The 19,479-nt window shown below is 41.3% G+C and overlaps 1 protein-coding gene across 3 annotated transcripts in view; it reads right to left on the bottom strand.

The window, feature by feature from the left end:
- nalcn (sodium leak channel, non-selective) overlaps positions 1-19,479 on the bottom strand; it is a 296,823-nt gene that overhangs the window by 68,195 nt on the left and 209,149 nt on the right. For all 3 annotated transcript variants that reach the window (XM_060826499.1, XM_060826500.1, XM_060826501.1), the window contains 8 exons: positions 19,078-19,147; positions 15,610-15,701; positions 15,382-15,504; positions 13,814-13,870; positions 10,977-11,097; positions 7,426-7,557; positions 6,397-6,564; positions 160-264 (listed from right to left, as the gene is read on the bottom strand). In XM_060826499.1, the coding sequence (XP_060682482.1) occupies positions 160-264; positions 6,397-6,564; positions 7,426-7,557; positions 10,977-11,097; positions 13,814-13,870; positions 15,382-15,504; positions 15,610-15,701; positions 19,078-19,147 (868 nt within the window). The remainder of the gene's footprint in view (positions 1-159; positions 265-6,396; positions 6,565-7,425; positions 7,558-10,976; positions 11,098-13,813; positions 13,871-15,381; positions 15,505-15,609; positions 15,702-19,077; positions 19,148-19,479) is intronic.

Raw genomic sequence — 19,479 nt, 5'->3', positions numbered from 1 at the left:
TAAACTCTAAGTTTTAATCAACTGAAAATAAACACCTTCGACGATTTTATTTTGCCATATCCTGCCCACGGGAAACAAACTTGATGAGCTCAAACAAACTGTAAGTCAACTAAGAAAGATGGAGTTAGATTATTAGCTTAATGATGATAAATCTCTTACCCGTCGAGTGATGTGTGGGTCATTGCACTTTGCAAGTTTTCCAGCAAAAAGCTGCACACCAAAGCTTGCGAAAACCAGCATTAGTGTCAGCAAAAGGATTGAAACCTGCAGGAAGGCAAATTTATCAGTGGACTGAAAAGTGAATTTCACAGTTTCAAAGTCAACCATAACTTGCAAGTGAATTGACTAACATTTACACTGAATTATATCAGATATACAGTACATCCAGCCCAAACAGTCCATGCAAGTCTTTTACTCCACTTGAGCTTCCTTTTATTCTTTATTTTCTGAGATTAAACTATGAAATACTTTGTTGTTAACTATTACCTTATTTATTTTTCTACTTATTCTGTGAAATAACGCTTAACTTTTAACTCTCGTTTCTCTTACTAATTTGTACCTAAGGTGTTTGTACCTTGGTACCTCAGATAGAGCCATGTGTGGAGACATTGTACACTCTTCACTGTACTCCTGTACTTGAGTACATATAACAATAAAAGTTAAATATAAATCTATCATCACGTCTCAGTTAAATCAAACATAAAATCCTCCATTTCCATCTTGCTCATTGTTGCCCTTAAATGCATCTACAACATTTACTTTGACCATACCCTGTGGGAGTGAGCTAGTTTCACATTCTTACCACTCAAACATGCAAAAGCATTCTCCTGAACTTTCTATTGGGTTTCTTGGTGACGGTCTTATATATATATAGACTTTAGTTATGCTTTCTCCAGAATACGAAACATTCTGTCTCTATCTACTCTAACTAAACCTTTCAGCATTTCAAAGATCCCACTTGAAAAGATTTGCAGGTCTGTGAGAAAGAGGAGGGAGGTTGTGGGACTCATTGAATGGTAAAGAGCTTGCACAATGGAGCCAATGGCCTCATTCTGTGCAGCATGAAAGAGTAGAGCATTTGACCCTTCCAGTCTGCCCCCTCATTCAATGAGATAACAGCTAATCTTCAATATAAATTCCACTTCCCTGCATATTCCCCATATTCCGCGATTCTCTTGGTGCCCAGAGGTATGTTGATCTCAGTAATAGAGACATAGAGATGTACAGCATGGAAACAGACCCTTCAGTCCAACCCATCCATGCCGACCAGATATCCCAACCCAATCTAGTCCCATCTGCCAGCACCCGGCCCACATCCCTCCAAACCCTTCCTATTCATATACCCATCCAAATGCCTCTTAAATGTTGCAATTGTACCAGCCTCCACACTTCCTCTGGCAGCTTATTTCATACACATACCACCCTCTGCGTGAAAAGATTGCCCCTTAGGTCTCTTTTATATCTTTCACCTCTCACCCTAAACCTATGTCCTCTAGTTCTGGCTTCCCCGACTCCAGGGAAAAGACTTTGTCTATTTATTCTATCCATGCCCCTCATAATTTTATAAACCTCTATAAGGTCACCCGTCAGCCTCCGACGCTCCAGGGAAAACAGCCCCAGCCTATTCAGCCTCTCCCTGGCAACATCCTTGTAAATCTTTTCTGAACACTTTCAAGTTTCACAACATCTTTCCGATAGGAAGGAGACCAGAATTGCACGCAATATTCCAACAATGGCCTAACCAATGTCCTGTACAGCCACAATATGACCTCCCAACTCCTGTACTCAATACTCTGAGTGATAAAGCAAAGCATACCAAACACCTTCTTCACTATCCTATCTACCTGTGACTCCACTTTCAAGGAGCTATGAACCTGCACTCCAAGGTCTCTTTGTTCAACAACACTCCCTAGGACCTTACCATTAAGTGTATAAGTCCTGCTAAGATGTGCTTTCCAAAATGCAGCACCTCGCATTTATCTGAATTAAACTCCATCTGCCACATCTCAGCCAATTCACCCATCTGGTCCAGATCCTGTTGTAATCTGAGGTAACCCACTTCGCTGTCCACTACACTTCCAATTTTGGTGTCATCTGCAAACGTACTAACTATACCTCTTATGCTCACATCCAAATCATTTATGTAAATGACAAAAGGTAGAGGGCCCAGCACCGATCCTTGTGGCACTCCACTGGTCACAGGCCTCCAGTCTGAAAAACAACCCTCCACCACCACCCTCTGTCTTCTACCTTTGAGTCAGTTCTGTATCCAAATGGCTAGTTCTCCCTGTATTCCATGAGATCTAACCTTGCTAACCAATCTCCCATGGGGAACCTTATCAAATCTGAAAATGTGTTGCTGGTTAAAGCACAGCAGGTCAGGCAGCATCCAAGGAACAGGAAATTCGATGTTTCGGGCCAGAGCCCTTCATCAGTCTCATTCCTGATGAAGGGCTCTGGCCCGAAACATCGAATTTCCTGTTCCTTGGATGCTGCCTGACCTGCTGTGCTTTAACCAGCAACACATTTTCAGCTCTGATCTCCAGCATCTGCAGACCTCACTTTTTACTCGAACCTTATCAAATGCCTTAGTGAAGTCCATATAGATCACATCAACTGCTCTGCCCTCATCAATCTTCTTTGTTACTTCTTCAAAAACTTCAATCAAGTTTGAGACATGACTTCCCACGCACAAAGGCATGTTGACTATCCCGAAACAGTCCTTGCCTTTCCAAATACATGTGTATCTTGTCCCTCAGGATTCCCTCCAACAACTTGCCCACCACCGAGGTCAAGCTCACTGGTCTATAGTTCCCTGGCTTGTCTTTACGACCCTTCTTAAACAGTGGCACCACATTTGCCAACCTCCAGTCTTCAGGCACCTCACCTGTGACTATCGATGATACAAACATCTCAGCAAGAGGCCCAGCAATCACTTCTCTAGCTTCCCACAGAGTTCTAGGGTACACTTGATCAGGTCCTGGGGATTTATCCATCTTTAACCATTTCAACACATCCAGCACTTCCTCCTCTGTAATCTGGACATTTTGCAAGATGTCACCATCTATTTCCCTACAGTCTATATCTTCCATATCCTTTTCCATAGTAAATACTGATGGAAAATATTCATTTAGTATCTCCCCCATTTTGTGTGGCTCCACACAAAGGACGCCTTGCTGATCTTTGAGGGGTCCTATTTGTAAAAACCCTTTGGATTCTCCTTAATTCTATTTGCCAAAGCTATCTCATGTCTCCGTTTTGCCCTCCTGATTTCCCTCTTAAGTATACTCCTACTTTCTTTATACTCTTCTAAGGATTCACTCGATCTATTCTGTCTATACCTGACATATGCTTCCTTCTTTTTCTTAACCAAATCCTCAATTTCTTTAGTCATCCAGCATTCCCTATACCTATCAGCCTTCCCTTTCACCCCTGACAGGAATATACTTTCTCCGGATTTTTGTTATCTCATTTCTGAAGGCTTCCCATTTTCCAGACGTCCCTTTATCTGCGAACATCTGCCCCCAATCAGCTTTCGAAAGTTCTTGCCTAATACCGTCAATATTGGCCTTTCTCCAATTTAGAACTTCAACTTTTACATCTGATCTATCCTTTTCCATCACTATTTTAAAACAAATAGAATTTAAAGCACTCCCCCACTGATACCTCAGTCACCTGCCAGTCTTGAAAACATTGAATGAATAAGCATTCACAGCTCTCTGGGTTAGAGAATGCCAACAATCCATCATCCTCTGAATGAAGCAAGGTCTCTTTATCTCACTCTTCAATGGCCACCTTTCACCCTGTGTTGAGCTGTGACTGAGATTTCTGAGTTCCCCAGTTCTAGGTGCTCCAGTCAGGAGGAACAATATTTCTGTCTCTACTCCATCAAGCCCACTCAGAGTTTCACCTCTCTCAATGGGATCATATCACAGGTACCATTCTATATGTTGGGATTCTGACATATAACTCTTCTCATTGTTTGCGAAGAAATAAAACAGGCAGGCAACTCCTTGAGGTTACTTGTCTTGGATGTCTGATTGTGGCATTTTTTGAGCATCACTTGCTTGGATTTTGCTTGCCCATCCAGTTCTGTTTCAGGGGAGGAGGTTGTAAAATAGGACAACGTCCCAGCCCACCACCTTTCCAACTCACCTCCATGAGGTGGTAGGTGGGCGACTGGGGGCCAACGTTGATATTTTTATGAACAATCAAGGCCAATGTGCTTGTTACCAAGCCTGTTGAACCCGATAATATGATGCCCAAGCCATAATATTGTTGGAGTGGGCACACAGGTGGAAGTGGGCAGCCCAAGTATTTAAAAGAAAGTTTAAAAAGGGCAAGAAGGAAGGGTAGTTACTATCCTTGGGTGGATGGTGGGTTGATGTTGGGGCCAGGCAGTCAAAGCTAGTATCTGTGATTTCTTCCTTTACCCAGCTGCTCTCCAAATCCCACCCTGCAGATCCCTCCCTGCCCAAAGTCCCTGACTGACTAAATTCCTGAATCTATTGAGCCCTCTTTGCATTCCTCCTTAAATGCTGGGCACGTGCCCATTATTGAGCTCTTGGCACTACCAGGATTACTGCCAGCCAATCAGATTGGTCAATGGGTCCAGATAGTGGATGCTCCCTCTCACTGAGGGTTGAATGCCCTATTCTCCATCAGTTCATCTGCTCGCAGTAAGGTTGGATGCGGAACAGGCTTCTGTTTGGTGTATCGGCATCCTGCTGGCTTTCTTTCCAGGAAGGGCAGAACGGGGGTGAGCAGCACAGCTTCCCCCCCCCCCAATAAAATTATGTCCAAAAGCACAGCTGCTCAGGGGCCTATTGTAGTAACTCGGTCCTAAATTCACCATAAATGGACCATGACAAGCTTTTTCCAGAATTAATGAGAGAATAATACGCCTCCCTTTTACCACAAATCTGTTACTCCACGCTCTCCTCCAATACCAATAATTGGACTAGGATCTTCTAGTGTTCCAGCTTCTACCAGTGATAATGAGCTAGTCCTGTAAACTCAGCACATGAAGGATGTGAATCATCACCCCAGTAACAAAATATAATTTTGATACGTTTCTGTTGTAAGTTTCCATTGAACTCTGTATTTTTTGTTACTTGAGAGGTGTCAAACCATTATTGCTCATTTAAAATTAGTCAAAAGAAAGAGCAATGGCAGCACTATGTTTCAATCATAAACTGTCTCCGTGACTGGTAGCCCCAGATCCTGATATAACAGAACAGGCGGCAGTCCAAAGTTTGACTGATCTCTGCTCGCTGACCCAAATAGCCAGGTTACCATGGGAATAGAGGAGCCAGTTCAAATCCTATCAAGTAGTGAGCTCTAATGCTTAGATCTAAAGATTAAAACAGCTCTTTTTGCAGATCACTGCCTCTCAGACCAAGGGTCTTGGACAGGATGACCTACAGCAAGTGCTACAATGTCAAACAGAAGAAAAGGACTGCTTTTGGGTACACCACCAAGGCACAGTTACAGTGTTTAGAAGATATTTGGATAAGTCCATAAATAAGAAAGGTCTTGAGGGATATGGGCCAAGTGCAGGCAGGTGGGACTAGTTTAGTTTGGGATTATGGTTGGTGTGGACTTGGTTGGACCGAAGGGTCTGTTTCCACGCTGTATGACTCCATGTTGAATGTTGACGAACTCCCTGTTCAAAGGCATGGAGCTTGCTGTGGAGAGTTGAAGGCCAAGGAGTTACAGCTGGTTGCCTTGCCGCTGGAAATCCATTCAGGCAGTCTCAGATGATTGAATGAAGGGGAGATTTTATTTGAAAAGGACACTGGAAGATATGTCTAGACAGCCAAACAAAAAGATCATGTTGAATTGCTGTGAAACCTTTGTGACTTCGTTATGTATCTGTTGATATGTGCCATAATGTATAAACGTGACCTGAGTTTGCAGTTGTGCTAAGGAATTCCTGTGAAATTCCTATTCTGTTGGTTAATATATGAGCTGGCAACTAAGACATGTTAGTCAATGTTGATTTTGGTTTGTTTCTGTAAGAGTCATAAATTTTGAAATTTAGTCACGAGATTTCATTGCGTTGGTCATTCAAAAATCTGTATCTCCTTCCAAAGATGATCACTACTTACAAAGCCCATCACATGAGGCCAGTACACACCTCTTCACATGGACTCTCTCCCCCAAACTTGTGGAGGCTGGGGTGAAGTGAAGATTTCACGACTGAGCTGGTTAGATTTTTGTTCGATAAGAGGACTAAGGTTTAGGGAATCAAGGTAGGTTGATGGAGTTAAGGTGTAGATTAACCACAGTCTGACAGAATCAGATAGAACAACCTTAAGGGGCTGAATGGCCTCTTCCTGTTCCCATGGTACAACCGTATTACAGCACAGGATCCAAAAACGGTTGGCTACTTACCAGAAATATCTCTTTGAAACCACTGAATAATTCCCGGAGAACTTTCCTCATCTGCGGGACTAATTTAAATATACGGAGTGGTCTCAGGCACCGAAGCATCATCAGGAGCTGCGCTCCAGACTTGGCAGGAACATTATGTGGCATCCACCACAGAAAGATCAAACTTTGCTTGAAAAAAAAGGCAAGGGAGAGGTTGCATTAAAACAAGACACCATTCTTCACAGCAAAGCACCAACATAAAATTCCCATGTTCAACAGCTGTGGAATACTGAATCCTGAAACCAATTCGGCAGCAACGATGAGTGGGAACTCACAAGCTCACTCACAACATGAAGAAACCACCCTGACGACACAAAAGTTATTTCTTACAGAAACAGACAGATTGAATGTCTAGGGCAGTAACAGGCCATTCAGCCCAATCCAGTCCATGTTGGCATTTATACCCCACATGAGTCATCTCTCACCCTACTCCGTCTCCCCCAATCAACCTATCCCTCTATTCCCCTCTCCCTCACGTATTTATCTAACTTCTCCTGAATTACATCTGCACAATTTGCTGCAATTTCACTGCTATAGGGAGTTCCATACTCGTACCATTCCCTGGGTAGAGAACTTTCCAATGAATTCCCTATTTTATATTTATAACTCCGAATTCGGATTTCTAGCCTAGGTGGACACATTTTATCTCTGTTTCCTTTTGTAATTTCAAAGACCTGTATCAGGTCATCACGAGAGATTCGAAAGAAAAGTGCCCTTTACATAGCCTTGCTCATTGTTACGACCACTCATCTTTGTGATTCATTTTTATATCTTTTCAAGTACCTCTACATTCTTTTGTAACATGGAGAGCAGAACTGCTCACAGAACTCTGAGTCTGCTCAGATCTTTCATTTGTCCTTTATTTCTATTCAGTTAACTTTTATCAGAACTGAGTTTGTTCACTGTGTGCTACTTGACTCTTTGTGGTCTCAATAGATGGCATTTGAAACATTGCTTGTAATGGATGATAACAGAAACTGAAAGGCTTACAAGGTAAATAAAGATGTCCATCACTCCTCCGAAATCCCTTATGACAGCAGTAGGTGTGAAGAATAGGCCGTCTGCCAAGATCTTTAGATTCAGTTCAATGCTCATGAAAATTACAAAGGCGTACTCAGCTATCTGGTACACAACACACATCAGTGAATAAATAGGTACACAAGATGAAATACAAATAACACTTCAAATAACAATGGTTCCTAATCATTAACATAAAATAATTGGCAAATATCTGAGGCTTGGTGGGGGTGGATGGGTGGAGAAAATGTTTTTTATGCAGGTAATTGTTATGGACTGGGGTGCATTCCCTGAAAGGGTGGTGGAAACAGATTCAATAGTAACTTTAAAATGGAGAATTGAATACATACTGGAAAATGAGAACATTTACAGGGTAAGTGAAGTGGGACTAAGTGGATAGCTGTTATCATAAAGCTGCTATAAGGTATGATGGGCTTTATTAGCCTCCTCTTGTGATGTAGGATTTGGTGATGCACAACTTGACACCGAAACAACCTTACAAATTGTAAACAACCCAGGGAAATCTTTCAGCTGCAACTAAAATTTGTATCTTGTGTGTTTTAGAACAGGAAGCAATAATTATTATTACAGTTTTATGATGAGGTAATGAAAAACAAAATTGAAGTGGCCAGTCAGAACAGATGGTTAAGGTACAGTGCGATTTGTCACACCTCACCACGGAAGCATGCTGGAAATCAAGCTCTATTTCCCGAGTTATCACAACATTTAAAAACTTTTATCAGAGAATGCAGAGCCTCCCAATTTAACCTGTTTGATAGATTCTAGTTAACAGAAAACAAACATCAAGTTTCTGTACTTAACAATAATGATTAGTTGTTACAACTAAATACATCCTCACCACAGGTAAACAACTATGAACTGCTGACATACAACCCTCTTCCCAAAGCTCTCAACATACACACGTACAGACAGACATGGACAGACCAAGAAAAAAAATTGGTGTTATGGTTGGAATGGAAAAAAATACATTGGGGAAACAATTCAATGGCACCAATCCTCAGGCTTCAATAGAGAGATTCCCTTTGTTTCCAGGTGCTTTAGTTCTCTGACATTTTCTTCGGGTTATTACACTTCTTCATGGGAGCAACTGGTGCAGGGGAGACAGAGTAAGAGAGAGAATGAGAGAGGGAGCAAGAGAGTGAGCAAGAGTGAGAGAAAAAGATCACCCAACTGCTGGTCAGCTGGGCAGCAGCAAATCAAAAAGTTGTCAAATTTATGGCATTTGGCATCCACAAAACAAACAACAAGCTGCTACCAGTTGAATCTCACACGTCCCATGTGCTGGCTTGTCAATAAATAGCTTCTCCCACTGCGTGAACAAAGTAGCAGTGCAAACGCGATCTACAATGCATTTCAGTAACATTCTTTTTAGAAGTGCGGCAATTCCTTCCACAGTCTCAGCCTACTTCTCCAGCCATATCCTCCACGATATTAAGCAAGGTCTCACCTTTATTGTATAAACAAAGTATCAATCGGAATCGCTCTGAGGTCTGTAAGGGTTCTTGAGCCCCATGACGATCCAATATTGCTGCACTTCTTGTACTCTGGGCACTAGTACATTGCCAGTTTCCAGGGCTACACAATTGGTGATTATGCCTTCAGCTGCCTCAACCCCTTGATTTTGCAATTCTCTCCTAAATATCTCTCTGTCCCTCCAGTTCTTTCTCTCAGTCTCTTTCCCTTTTTTGTTTCCTTTCTCTCTCTCTTGTCTTTCTCCTGTTCTCTCTTTCCAAGTATTTGATCATCAGCCACAACACTTCTTTACATGGCTCAGGGTCACATTGTGCTTTGTAATTTCCTGTGAAATGCCTTTAGACATTTGACTGTGTGAGTGTGCCCTCCAAGGGCAAGTTGTTGTTGTTATTGCTCGTGAAACACTTGGGGATGTCCTGTGAATTTGAAAGTAGCTGTGTAAATGGTTGCATATGTTTCATAATTTATTTGATGGTCTAAGCAAGCTAAACTCATTGAGAATTGGACTACATTGATAAAAGCAAACTACCGCTGGAAACCTGAAATAAAAAAGTGCCAGAAATATTCAAATGTATCTGACAGCCTTTGTAGATGGAGAAAGTAGGCATTTGGCTCTTCACTCAATAGGATCATAGCTGAGCTGGTTGTGGTCTCAAGTCCTGCCTGTCCCCCATTAACCCTCACGTCCATTGTCTTTAGGAACAGGAAACATTATTCCTCGGTTGAAGCAGTTTAACCTAATAAAGGAGAGTGTAAGTTCCACATTTCGTTGCACTTTTTAAATGAATTGCAGCAAGATCTACAACCCTTCAAATTTTCTGAATGAATTGCCTCATGAAACTATAAACACAAATAGGAAACAAAAATGTGTCACAAATAGGATTATTCTCATTTTCATTTTACGGTTTGTACAGGAATTGATGAATAATTCACAATTAAATGGTCCGGTCAAACTGGTAAACAAGGGCATAGCACAGTCTTCATTTCAACCTGACAATGATCGGATTTAAGACACAAGCTCAAAAAGCTGGAAGGATCTCCAGTAGGGCCCAATGAGGAAGGAATTCTGACGTGAGAAATAACAAAATTCATTATATTTTAATAGAAAATAACATGAGATCCGTGTCAAGGCAGCTAAGCAACAATAATATATCTTATACATTGTATATACTATATGCATTTTTATAGCACCTCTAATGTACCAAATGTTTGACTGACCCACAAAAGAAAGTACCAGTTGAGGTGATCAAAAACTCAGTGAAAGTGAAAGGATGTCACAGTGGTAGGGGTGTGATTGGGATGCTCCTTGAAAGGTTGGGCAGATCTGATGGACTGAATGGCCTCTTTCTGCACTCTATGGATTCTACAATTCTATGACTTGATATCCTCACTTCTGACCTTGTAAAAGGATGGCCATTGATGAAGCAGTTGATATTTAATAAATATTTGGTTTGTACTGGTACTTGGTAACTTCTCACAACCTCAAAACATTCCAGAGTGCATTGCATGCAATAAGATTCTTTGAAGTACAGTCACTGTTGAGATGTAGGAAATTTGACAGCCAATTTGTGCACAGTAAGCTTCCACAAACAACAATGACCAGACGATATGTTTTGAGGCTGATTGAAGGACAGGGAGAATTCCTGGTTCTTCTTAAAAATATTACCACAGGATCTTTCTGTTCACTTGAGAGAGTAAAAAGGACCTCATTTTAACATCTCAACCAAACGGCAGCACCTCAGGGACTGCAGCGCTCCTTCGGTACTGCCCTGGGAGTAGCAGTTTGGATTTGTCTCGGAATTGGGCCCGAACTCACACAAGCTGACTCAGAGGGGACAGTGTCACCCACTGAAGCACAAGTGGTGCTGTTAGCATGATCACTCCATTCAAACATGGCAAGAAACTGAAGAATGGATGGGTGGAAATGGAACACTCAAGTTTAAATAAGACACTAAATTGTTTCCATTACACATGGTGACAGTAGGATGTTGACTAATTTAAATGCAGACACGCTTCTGATGTATTGGTACCTGCAGAGTAGGTGTGTGCATAACTGTTGTAAAAGGCGTTTCAAACATCATGGATATACATGAGCAGATTGTAACGACAATCATCACCCAGTCGAGATACGTGACCAATCCAAGTAAATCACTAGCAGATGGGGAGAATAAAACAATTATTCTGTGAAGAACATAATCAAACCATTGCATTATTAACCAGAGGGGACAGATTGAAGATAATTGACAAAACACACAGACAGGAGATGCAGAGACGATGGTTATATTACAGTTAGAAACTAGCTGGAATGTGCTGCCTAAAGGACTGAGAAGGCAAGTTCTGAAGGCATATTCTGAAAGGGAACATTGTTGGGTTATGTGGATGAACAGAGGAGTGGGTCCAATTTGATAGCTATTTCATTGTAACAAAGGCTGAATGACCTGACTCACTGCTGCAACATTTCTTTAACCATTTCAGTGTAACAGCACACACTCTGACTTTCTTGGGATAGGGATTAGGTCGTGTAGAGCCAGTGTTGTACTTTTGCAGTGCCGGGAATTTTGCGGAGTTGTGGAAATATTCCTATTCCCAGATATGGAGGAGAAAGTGAGGACTGCAGACGCTGGAGATCAGAATCAAGAGTGTAGTGCTGGGAAAGCACAGAAGGTCAGGCAGCATTCGAGAAGCAGGAGAGTCGACATTTCAGGGGTAAGCCCTTCATCAGGAATGGTGTTTCCTGATGAAGGGCTTACGCCCGAAAAGTCGATTCTCCTGCTTCTCGAATGCTGCCTGACCTGCTGTGCTTTTCCAGCACTACACTCCCCATTCCCAGACATGGTGTGGGAATGTGGTTTTGGAGAACGGACATTCCTCATCTCCAAGCTTAGACCAGTGTGAAGGCCTCCTGAAAATTTCCAGTTGACTTTCATAGATTCTGGTTTAGGTTTCACACCATCTCATTACAAAGGTAGGAGAGAGAAAGCAGGAAATTATAGATCAGTTAGTCTGACCTCAGTGGTGGGAAAGATGCTGGAGTCTATTATAAAGGATGAAATTACGGCACATCTGGATAGTAGTAACATGATAGGACAGAGTCAGCATGGATTTATGAAGGGGAAATCATGCTTGACTAATCTTCTTGAATTTTTTGAGGATGTAACTCTGAAGATGGATGAGGGAGATCCAGTAGATGTAGTATACCTGGACTTTCAGAAAGCTTTTGATAAAGTCCCACACAGGAGGTTAGTGAGTAAACTTAGGGTGCATGGTATTGGGGGCAAAGTACTAGATTGGATTGAAAATTGGTTGGCTGATAGGAAACAAAAGGTAGTGATAAATGGCTCCATTTCGGAATGGGAGGCAGTGACCAGTGGGGTACCGCAGGGATCCGTGCTGGGACTGCAGCTTTTTACAATATATGTTAATGATATAGAAGATGGTATCAGCAATAACATTAGCAAATTTGCTGATGATACTAAGCTGGGTGCCAGGGTGAAATGTGATGAGGATGTTAGGAGATTACAGGTTGACCTGGACAAGTTAGGTGAGTGGGCAGACGCATGGCAGATGCAGTTTAATGTGGATAAATGTATGGTTATCCACTTTGGAGGCAAGAACAGGAAGGCAGATTACTACCTCAATGGAATTGATTTAGGTAAAGGGCAGTACAGAGAGATCTGGGTGTTCTTGTACACCAGTCAATGAAGGCAAGTATGCAGGTACAGCAGGTAGTGAAGAAGGCTAATAGCATGCTGGCCTTCATAACAAGAGGAATTGAGTATAGAAGCAAAGAGGTGCTTCTGCAGCTGTACAGGGCCCTGGTGAGACCACAACTGGAGTACTGTGTGCAGTTCTGGTCTCCAAATTTGAGGAAAGACATTCTGGCTATTGAGGGAGTGCAGCGTAGGTTCACGAGGTCAATACCTGGAATGGCGGGATTACCTTACACTGAAAGACTGAAGCGACTAGGCTTCTATACCCTTGAGTTTAGAAGACTGAGAGGGGATCTGATTGAGACATATAAGATTATGAAAGGATTGGACACTCTGGCAGCAGGAAACATGTTTCCGCTGATGGGTGAGTGCCAAACCAGAGGACACAGCTTAAAAATACAGGGTAGACCATTTAGGACAGAGATGAGGAGAAACTTCTTCACCCAGAGTGGTGGCTATGTGGAATGCTCTGCCCCAGAGGGCAGTGAAGGCCCAGTCTCTGGATTCATTTAAGAAAGAGTTGGATAGAGCTCTCAGAGATAGTGGAATCAAGGGTTATGGAGATAAGGCAGGAAGTGGATACTGATTAGGAATGATCAGCCATGATCATATTGAATGGCGGTGCAGGCTCGAAGGGCTGAATGGCCTACTCCTGCACTTATTGTCTATTGTCTATTGTCTAATACATTATTGAGCGACACTGGCATGGTAGTAAATACAGTGGACCTGTCATGCAGAGGGCAAAGTCAACATTCTGGAGATATGGGTTTAACTCCCACCATGACAACTGCTGGAATTTAGATTTCATTTAAAAACCTAGAATATAAAGCTGGCCTCAGTAACAGTGACCATGGCAATTACCAACGATTATTGTGAAAACCCGTCTGGTTCACTAATATCCTTAAGATGGGGAAATCTGCTGTCCTCACCTGATCTGGCTACATGTGATGCCAGACTCAAAGTAAGGTGTTCGACTCTTGACTCCTCCTTAAATGGCCTAGCAAACCACTCAGTTCAAGGATCAATTAGAGATGGGCACCAAACCTGGCCTTGCCAGCAGTGCCCGTCCCTAAAGAAAATTATTATCACAGTTTGACATGACTTACATGCAACACTGCTCACATTAAATAAGAAAGTGAACAGAAAATGAAACTTACTACAATTGATGATACTTGGTATTTTTTACTGCTCCTGTAATTGGATCAGTCTTGGATCTGTAAGATGAGAACCGTGTTGTAACATGTGAGATCGATGTTCTGATTTTAAACTTCTCAACTTTATTTTCAAATCCCTCCAAAGCTTCACCTTCCTTTAATTTCATAATATCATCCACTTCTACAACCCTCCAAACTCTCTTTGTCCTTTTTAACTGACTAAGCTCCTTTGAGGCATTTTAGGAGACTGCGAGATGTCAAAGGCACTCTCAAAAACAAATTCCCTTCTGACATACAAGAGACAGAACAATAAGCCTTAAAGCTAGCAGCAGAAACAAACAAGTCTGTCCCCTTCGTTTAAGTACAAGCCGTTTTGCCACTGACAGTAGGTCAGTAATCTGCTTGAAAGTTTCTGGTCAATTTTTCAGCCACTTGTGAATAACCTTTTTATTATTAAGTTAAGAGGGTTCAGAAGAGATTTACCAGGATGTTGCCAGGTATGGAAGGTTTGAGTGATAAAAGAAAGGCTTGATATGGTGAGATTTATTTTCACTGGAGTGTACGAGGTTGAGATGTTTATAAAATCATAAGGGGTATGGGTAGGGTTAATGATAGGATTATTGTTTTTTCCCTCTATTGTTCGGGATTTAAAGACTAGGGAAACTTTTAAGGTGAGAGGAAAAAGATTTAAAAAAGACATGAGGGGCAATTTTTTTTTACATAGAGGGTGGGCAAAGGTGGGTTCATGTGTGGAATGCACTTCCTGAGGAAATGGTGGATGGGCATAGTTACAATGTTTAAAAGGCACTTAAGTAAGGATATGAAGTAGAAAGGTTTGGAGGGATATGGGCCAAGAGCAGGCAGGCGCGACTAGTTTAGTTTGGGATTATGTTCAGCATGGACTAGTTGGACTGAAGAGTCTGTTTCATGCAGTATGACTATAATAGCCCCACAAAATTACACGACAAAATAATACTTCAGTCCAGAAATTGCTGGGTATGTTGCTGTGAACTCCAAGGAATTGGCTTTCTTTCCTGCACTCTTTAGACCATTTTCCTTTGCCCTGTAACTTATTAGGGGGGAAACAGTGCAGGGAGAGAAATGGGGCTTTGGTGAATGATGGTCTATCTCTTTAACCAACTGGGATTAAAGGAATTAGAAAGGAACAGAAGAAGGTCAGGCAGTGATATTGGGTGAATTAGAGTAAATGAGGGGTGGAAAGAGATGGAAAAGCAGAAAAGAAAGAGGGAACTTCTGTAGAGAGGGGGAGAAATAAGTACTCATCCTAACTTTGTGAAGTGTTTACTGTGTAATTCATATACAAATACAGAAATTTCCTGGAGCACATGGGGGAGGATGAGAATGAGCCACTGTTTTGTGTGCGGCTGACAGTGTGGAGAAATCGTCCAGCAACTTGTAATGATTCCCAATCAGCATATTTTTTCGTGGTGCAAGTTGCTGGCTTTGTTTATGTATTAAGTATCACTGAACTTACCAATTTCTGAAGCAGATTCTGGATTCAGGAACCTAAGTGGAGTAGAAAACGTTTTCATCTGTAGAGAGAGACTTACGCATTGAATCGAGCCCTCACGACCAGGCGGCAGAACGTTCTAAATTTGTGCTCGCGGCCAACTATAAAGAGAGGCTTGTCAAAATAAGGATGATTTTCACGTAACTCCTCTTCTTGAACCTTGCTGAAGAGAGAAGTGGGATGGGAAATTTTTAAATTAAGATGTTGTAAAAATGCTTCTCAAAAGATAAAACAGAATTAAAATGTTTGGGGACAGCAGCAAAGTTACCGTTTCATTTCAGCTTGTTCCTTTTTTTCCTGAATCATCTTTATTTCACTGTCTTCCCTTTGAGCATTTCGATAGCGTACTGTGCTGGAATGCTAAATAAGGTTAAACAAAATTTTTTTTTGTGTATTGGGAGAAACATATTAACAATGGTCCAACACATAAGAAACCAGGTTTCTGAGAGTAACTGGAAACAGAATTTACATTGTGGATATTAACTTACAATTGTAGATCCACAGGCATTGGGCCTAAAATTAATTAGCGAGAGACTTGGACTAATAACCTGTACAAAAATTTCACCATTGCAAAAAGTGACTTTAAATTCACAGATGATACAAAAATTTTACGCAGAGATATAAACAGACTAAATGAATGGCAAAGGCATGGCAGATGAAATACAATTGGGGAAATGTGAGATTATGTACTTTGGCAGGATGTGTAGAGAAGCTGAATATTACTTAAATGGAGAAAGACTGCAGAAAGCTGTAACACAGAGCGATCTAGGAGACTTCATGTAGAAATCACGAAATGCTGGTGTATAAGTTCAGCAAGTAATTAGGAAGGCCAAAGATATGTTGGCTTTTATTTCAAAGGAAATAGAATATAAAAATGGGGAGAGCTTGCTAAAACTACATAGGTCACAAGTAAGACCACACCGAGAATACTGTGAGTAGTTTTTCTACCCTTATCTAAGAAGAAATATACTGGCAAGAGAGACATCCACAGAAGGTTCACTAGCTTGATCACTGATTTAGAGCAATTTTCTTATGAGGCAAGGTTGAGTTATTTGGTCCTGTACTTATTGGAGTTTGGAAGAATGACAGGTGAAGTTACAGAAACATGTAAGACTCTTAGAGGCTTGATAGGGTGGATGCAAAGAAGTAGTTTCCTGTCAGACAGTCTAGAACTAGAGGACAAAATCTCAGAGGAAGACGTCTTCCAGATAGGACAGAGATGAGGAGGCATTTATTCTCTTGGAGGGTAGCTAATCAGTGGAATTCTCGATCAGAGGGGAGTAGTGAGACTGGGTCTTTTTTATATTCACTCATGGAATTGTTGATTGGGGCAGTATTTATTGTCCGTTCTTAGTTGCCCTTGAAGTGGAGGTGGTCTGCCTTCTTGAACCGCTGCAGTCCATGTGCTGTAGGTAGACCCACAATGCCCTTAGGGAGGGAATCCCAAGAGATTGACCTAGTGACACTGAAAGAAAGGCAATACACTTTCAAGCCAAGATTATGAGTGGCTTGGAAAGGAACTTTTAGCCGGTAGTGTTCCCATGTAGCTACTGCTCTTGTCCTTCTAGATGGCAGTGGTTGTGCTTTTGGAAAATGCTGTCCAAAGATCTTTAGTGAATTTGGTGAATTATATTTAAGGCTGAGATAAATAGATTTTCAACTATTAGGGAATCAAGGACTACTGGGAACAGGTAGGAAAGTGGAGTTGGGGATTGACATATCAACATGATCGCTTTGAAAGGTGGAGCAGATTTGATGGGCCAGATGACCTGTTTGCTCCTATATTTTATGGGCTAATGAAGACTTCTTTCTGCAGTGACATGATTGTCTCTGAACTGCTCTCTGAGATGGCCTAGCAAGCCACTCATTTCTATTCAAGAAGATGGCTCATCACAACCAGCTCAAGGGTAATCAGGGAAGAGCAGTATATGCTCAATGACACCCACAACTAAATACAGAAGATATTGATCTAATATAATGGGCCAGATTTTGCTGGGATCTTAAGTGGGATCTTGCAGAATCTGTCTTTTGATACAGGTACAGAAAATGGTGGAAAACCCTCAGCAGCTCTTGCAACATTGAACTGAAGAAATGTTATATCTGACTCTTTTATAAGGATAGAAGAAATTGGATCATCTGGTCTCTGAAGGCTGGCCAACTGATCAATAAGATCACAGTTGATCTGTCCCAGGCCTCAGTTCTTTGGACAGGCCAACTCCACATAGCTACCAACTCTTCTTTAAGTACTTTCAGTGATCTAGCCTCCAAAATTCTCTGCAGCAGAGAATTCCAGATATTCACTACCCTCTGGAAGGAGAAATTCCTTCACAGCTCAGCTTTAAATGAGCAACCCTTATTCTGTAACTAAGTCGTCTCGCTTGAGATTTCCCCCATGAGTGGAAACATCTTCTCAACATCTACTTTGGCAAGCCCCCTCAGAGTTATGTCAGTTTCAATAAGATCTCCCTCATTTTTAAAATTGGAATGAATAAAAGGCTGAACTGTTTAACTATTCTTGATTAGTCAACACCTTCATCCCAGGATTCAGCCTAGCAAAACTGCAACAATACTTCCCTATTTTTAAACTTTAACCTCTGAGCAATGAAGGCCAAAATTCCATTTGCCTTCTTAATTAGTTACTCTATTGCATGCTAACCTTTTGTGTTTCATGAGCAAGAGAGACCAGCTACCCCTGCATTACGCTCCTTTATCTCCCCATTTAGATAATAACCTCTATTTGATTCTTCCTACCAAAGTGTATGACCTCACACACTTTCCTACAATAAATTCCACCTCTCCATTGATGTTGCCCGAGTGTTCCTTGATCTTCAAATTTTCCTTAGCTTGAATATCTAGCTTCTGCAGTACCTGAGTTAACTCTTAACCTGCCTTTGCAGTTTTAGGGTTTTAAACTTTTATAGCACAGCAATTTGCGAAAAGCATGAGTCAATATTGCAACATTGAGGGGAATTGTGCAGACAGGGGAAGCAAGTGTGAATCTCCACAGCCAGATTGTTGAATAGTGAAATTAACTCGACAAGGTCTGAGACAAAAGTGTCAATGAGATTGGGTTAATTCAATGCCATACCAGGTACAAGAAGAAATAAAAATAGGGAAAAAAAGATTGGAGCAAATGGAAAATAGAGAAAGGGAACACAGAAAAGTAAAATACAATTTTAAAGATTTGTTTTACATTTTTAAAATCTTCAACAATGATTAAAAGCTGAAAAATGATATTCCACACTTGTAACAGGCATTTTTCAGGGCCAGTAAGGTTATTCACATGTAATCAATATATATCACTTTATTTAAAAGGATGTTTAAACTAAATAGATAGAGGTCAACTGTGTCTGGCGAATTCAGTCCATTTCTACAACATCAGTATGGGAATTCTGTGCAGTTCAATACATTGCACTGGTGAGGCAGACAACAAGATGGCATTTTGGTGAAGACAGTGGTGAATCAGCACATTTTGGATGCAAACTTTTGGATTTCTGTGTGCAACGATGCCTCTGTCCTTGTCTGAAGCACTTGTTACCATTAATATAAAATGGGACTCACTACCCTCAGTGTTATTTGACAGTAAAGTCTGGCTCATTCAATATCTTGTTATTGATACACTCAATATTTATTTTCTGGTCTTGGACTCAAGCCATATCTTTGGTAGTCATGGAAGCACGCTAGCAGCAGGAGAGGTTAAGTGCCAGCAACACGCCAAGGTTATTTTCTCACTCACATCTTGTGTCAGTGTTTCCAATGATTTCCCTCTGCTGATTCTCTGACTGCTTGAACCGTGTCGGAGGGACCTGAAATGACAGGAATGATAATCAAAGCACTGTATTCAAATGATCAGCTTCCTTCACTCAGAATTAAGGTGAGCGATTAAAGCATGAAAATGAAAAAAAATGCAAAGATATTTGCAGACGCCTGATGTTACAACAGCTCGTGCATGTTAAATTTCTGACAGCAATTTGTGAAGGAGATCAAAGTCAGTCGTTGCTAAGTTTCAGATTTATTGACAAAGTGAAACATTACAAATGTATAACACCCAACTTGACAGCCCTCCATCAATAGGTGCCTCTTTTTACAAGCATATGTTAAGATCCAATGAATGAGGTGCCATCCCCACCTATTATAT

The sequence above is a fragment of the Hemiscyllium ocellatum genome, chromosome 6 (assembly GCF_020745735.1).
Source record: "Hemiscyllium ocellatum isolate sHemOce1 chromosome 6, sHemOce1.pat.X.cur, whole genome shotgun sequence".
Taxonomy (NCBI): domain Eukaryota; kingdom Metazoa; phylum Chordata; class Chondrichthyes; order Orectolobiformes; family Hemiscylliidae; genus Hemiscyllium; species Hemiscyllium ocellatum.
The sequence above is the reverse complement of the archived record's forward strand: the minus strand, read 5'-3'. Positions and strand labels throughout refer to the sequence as shown.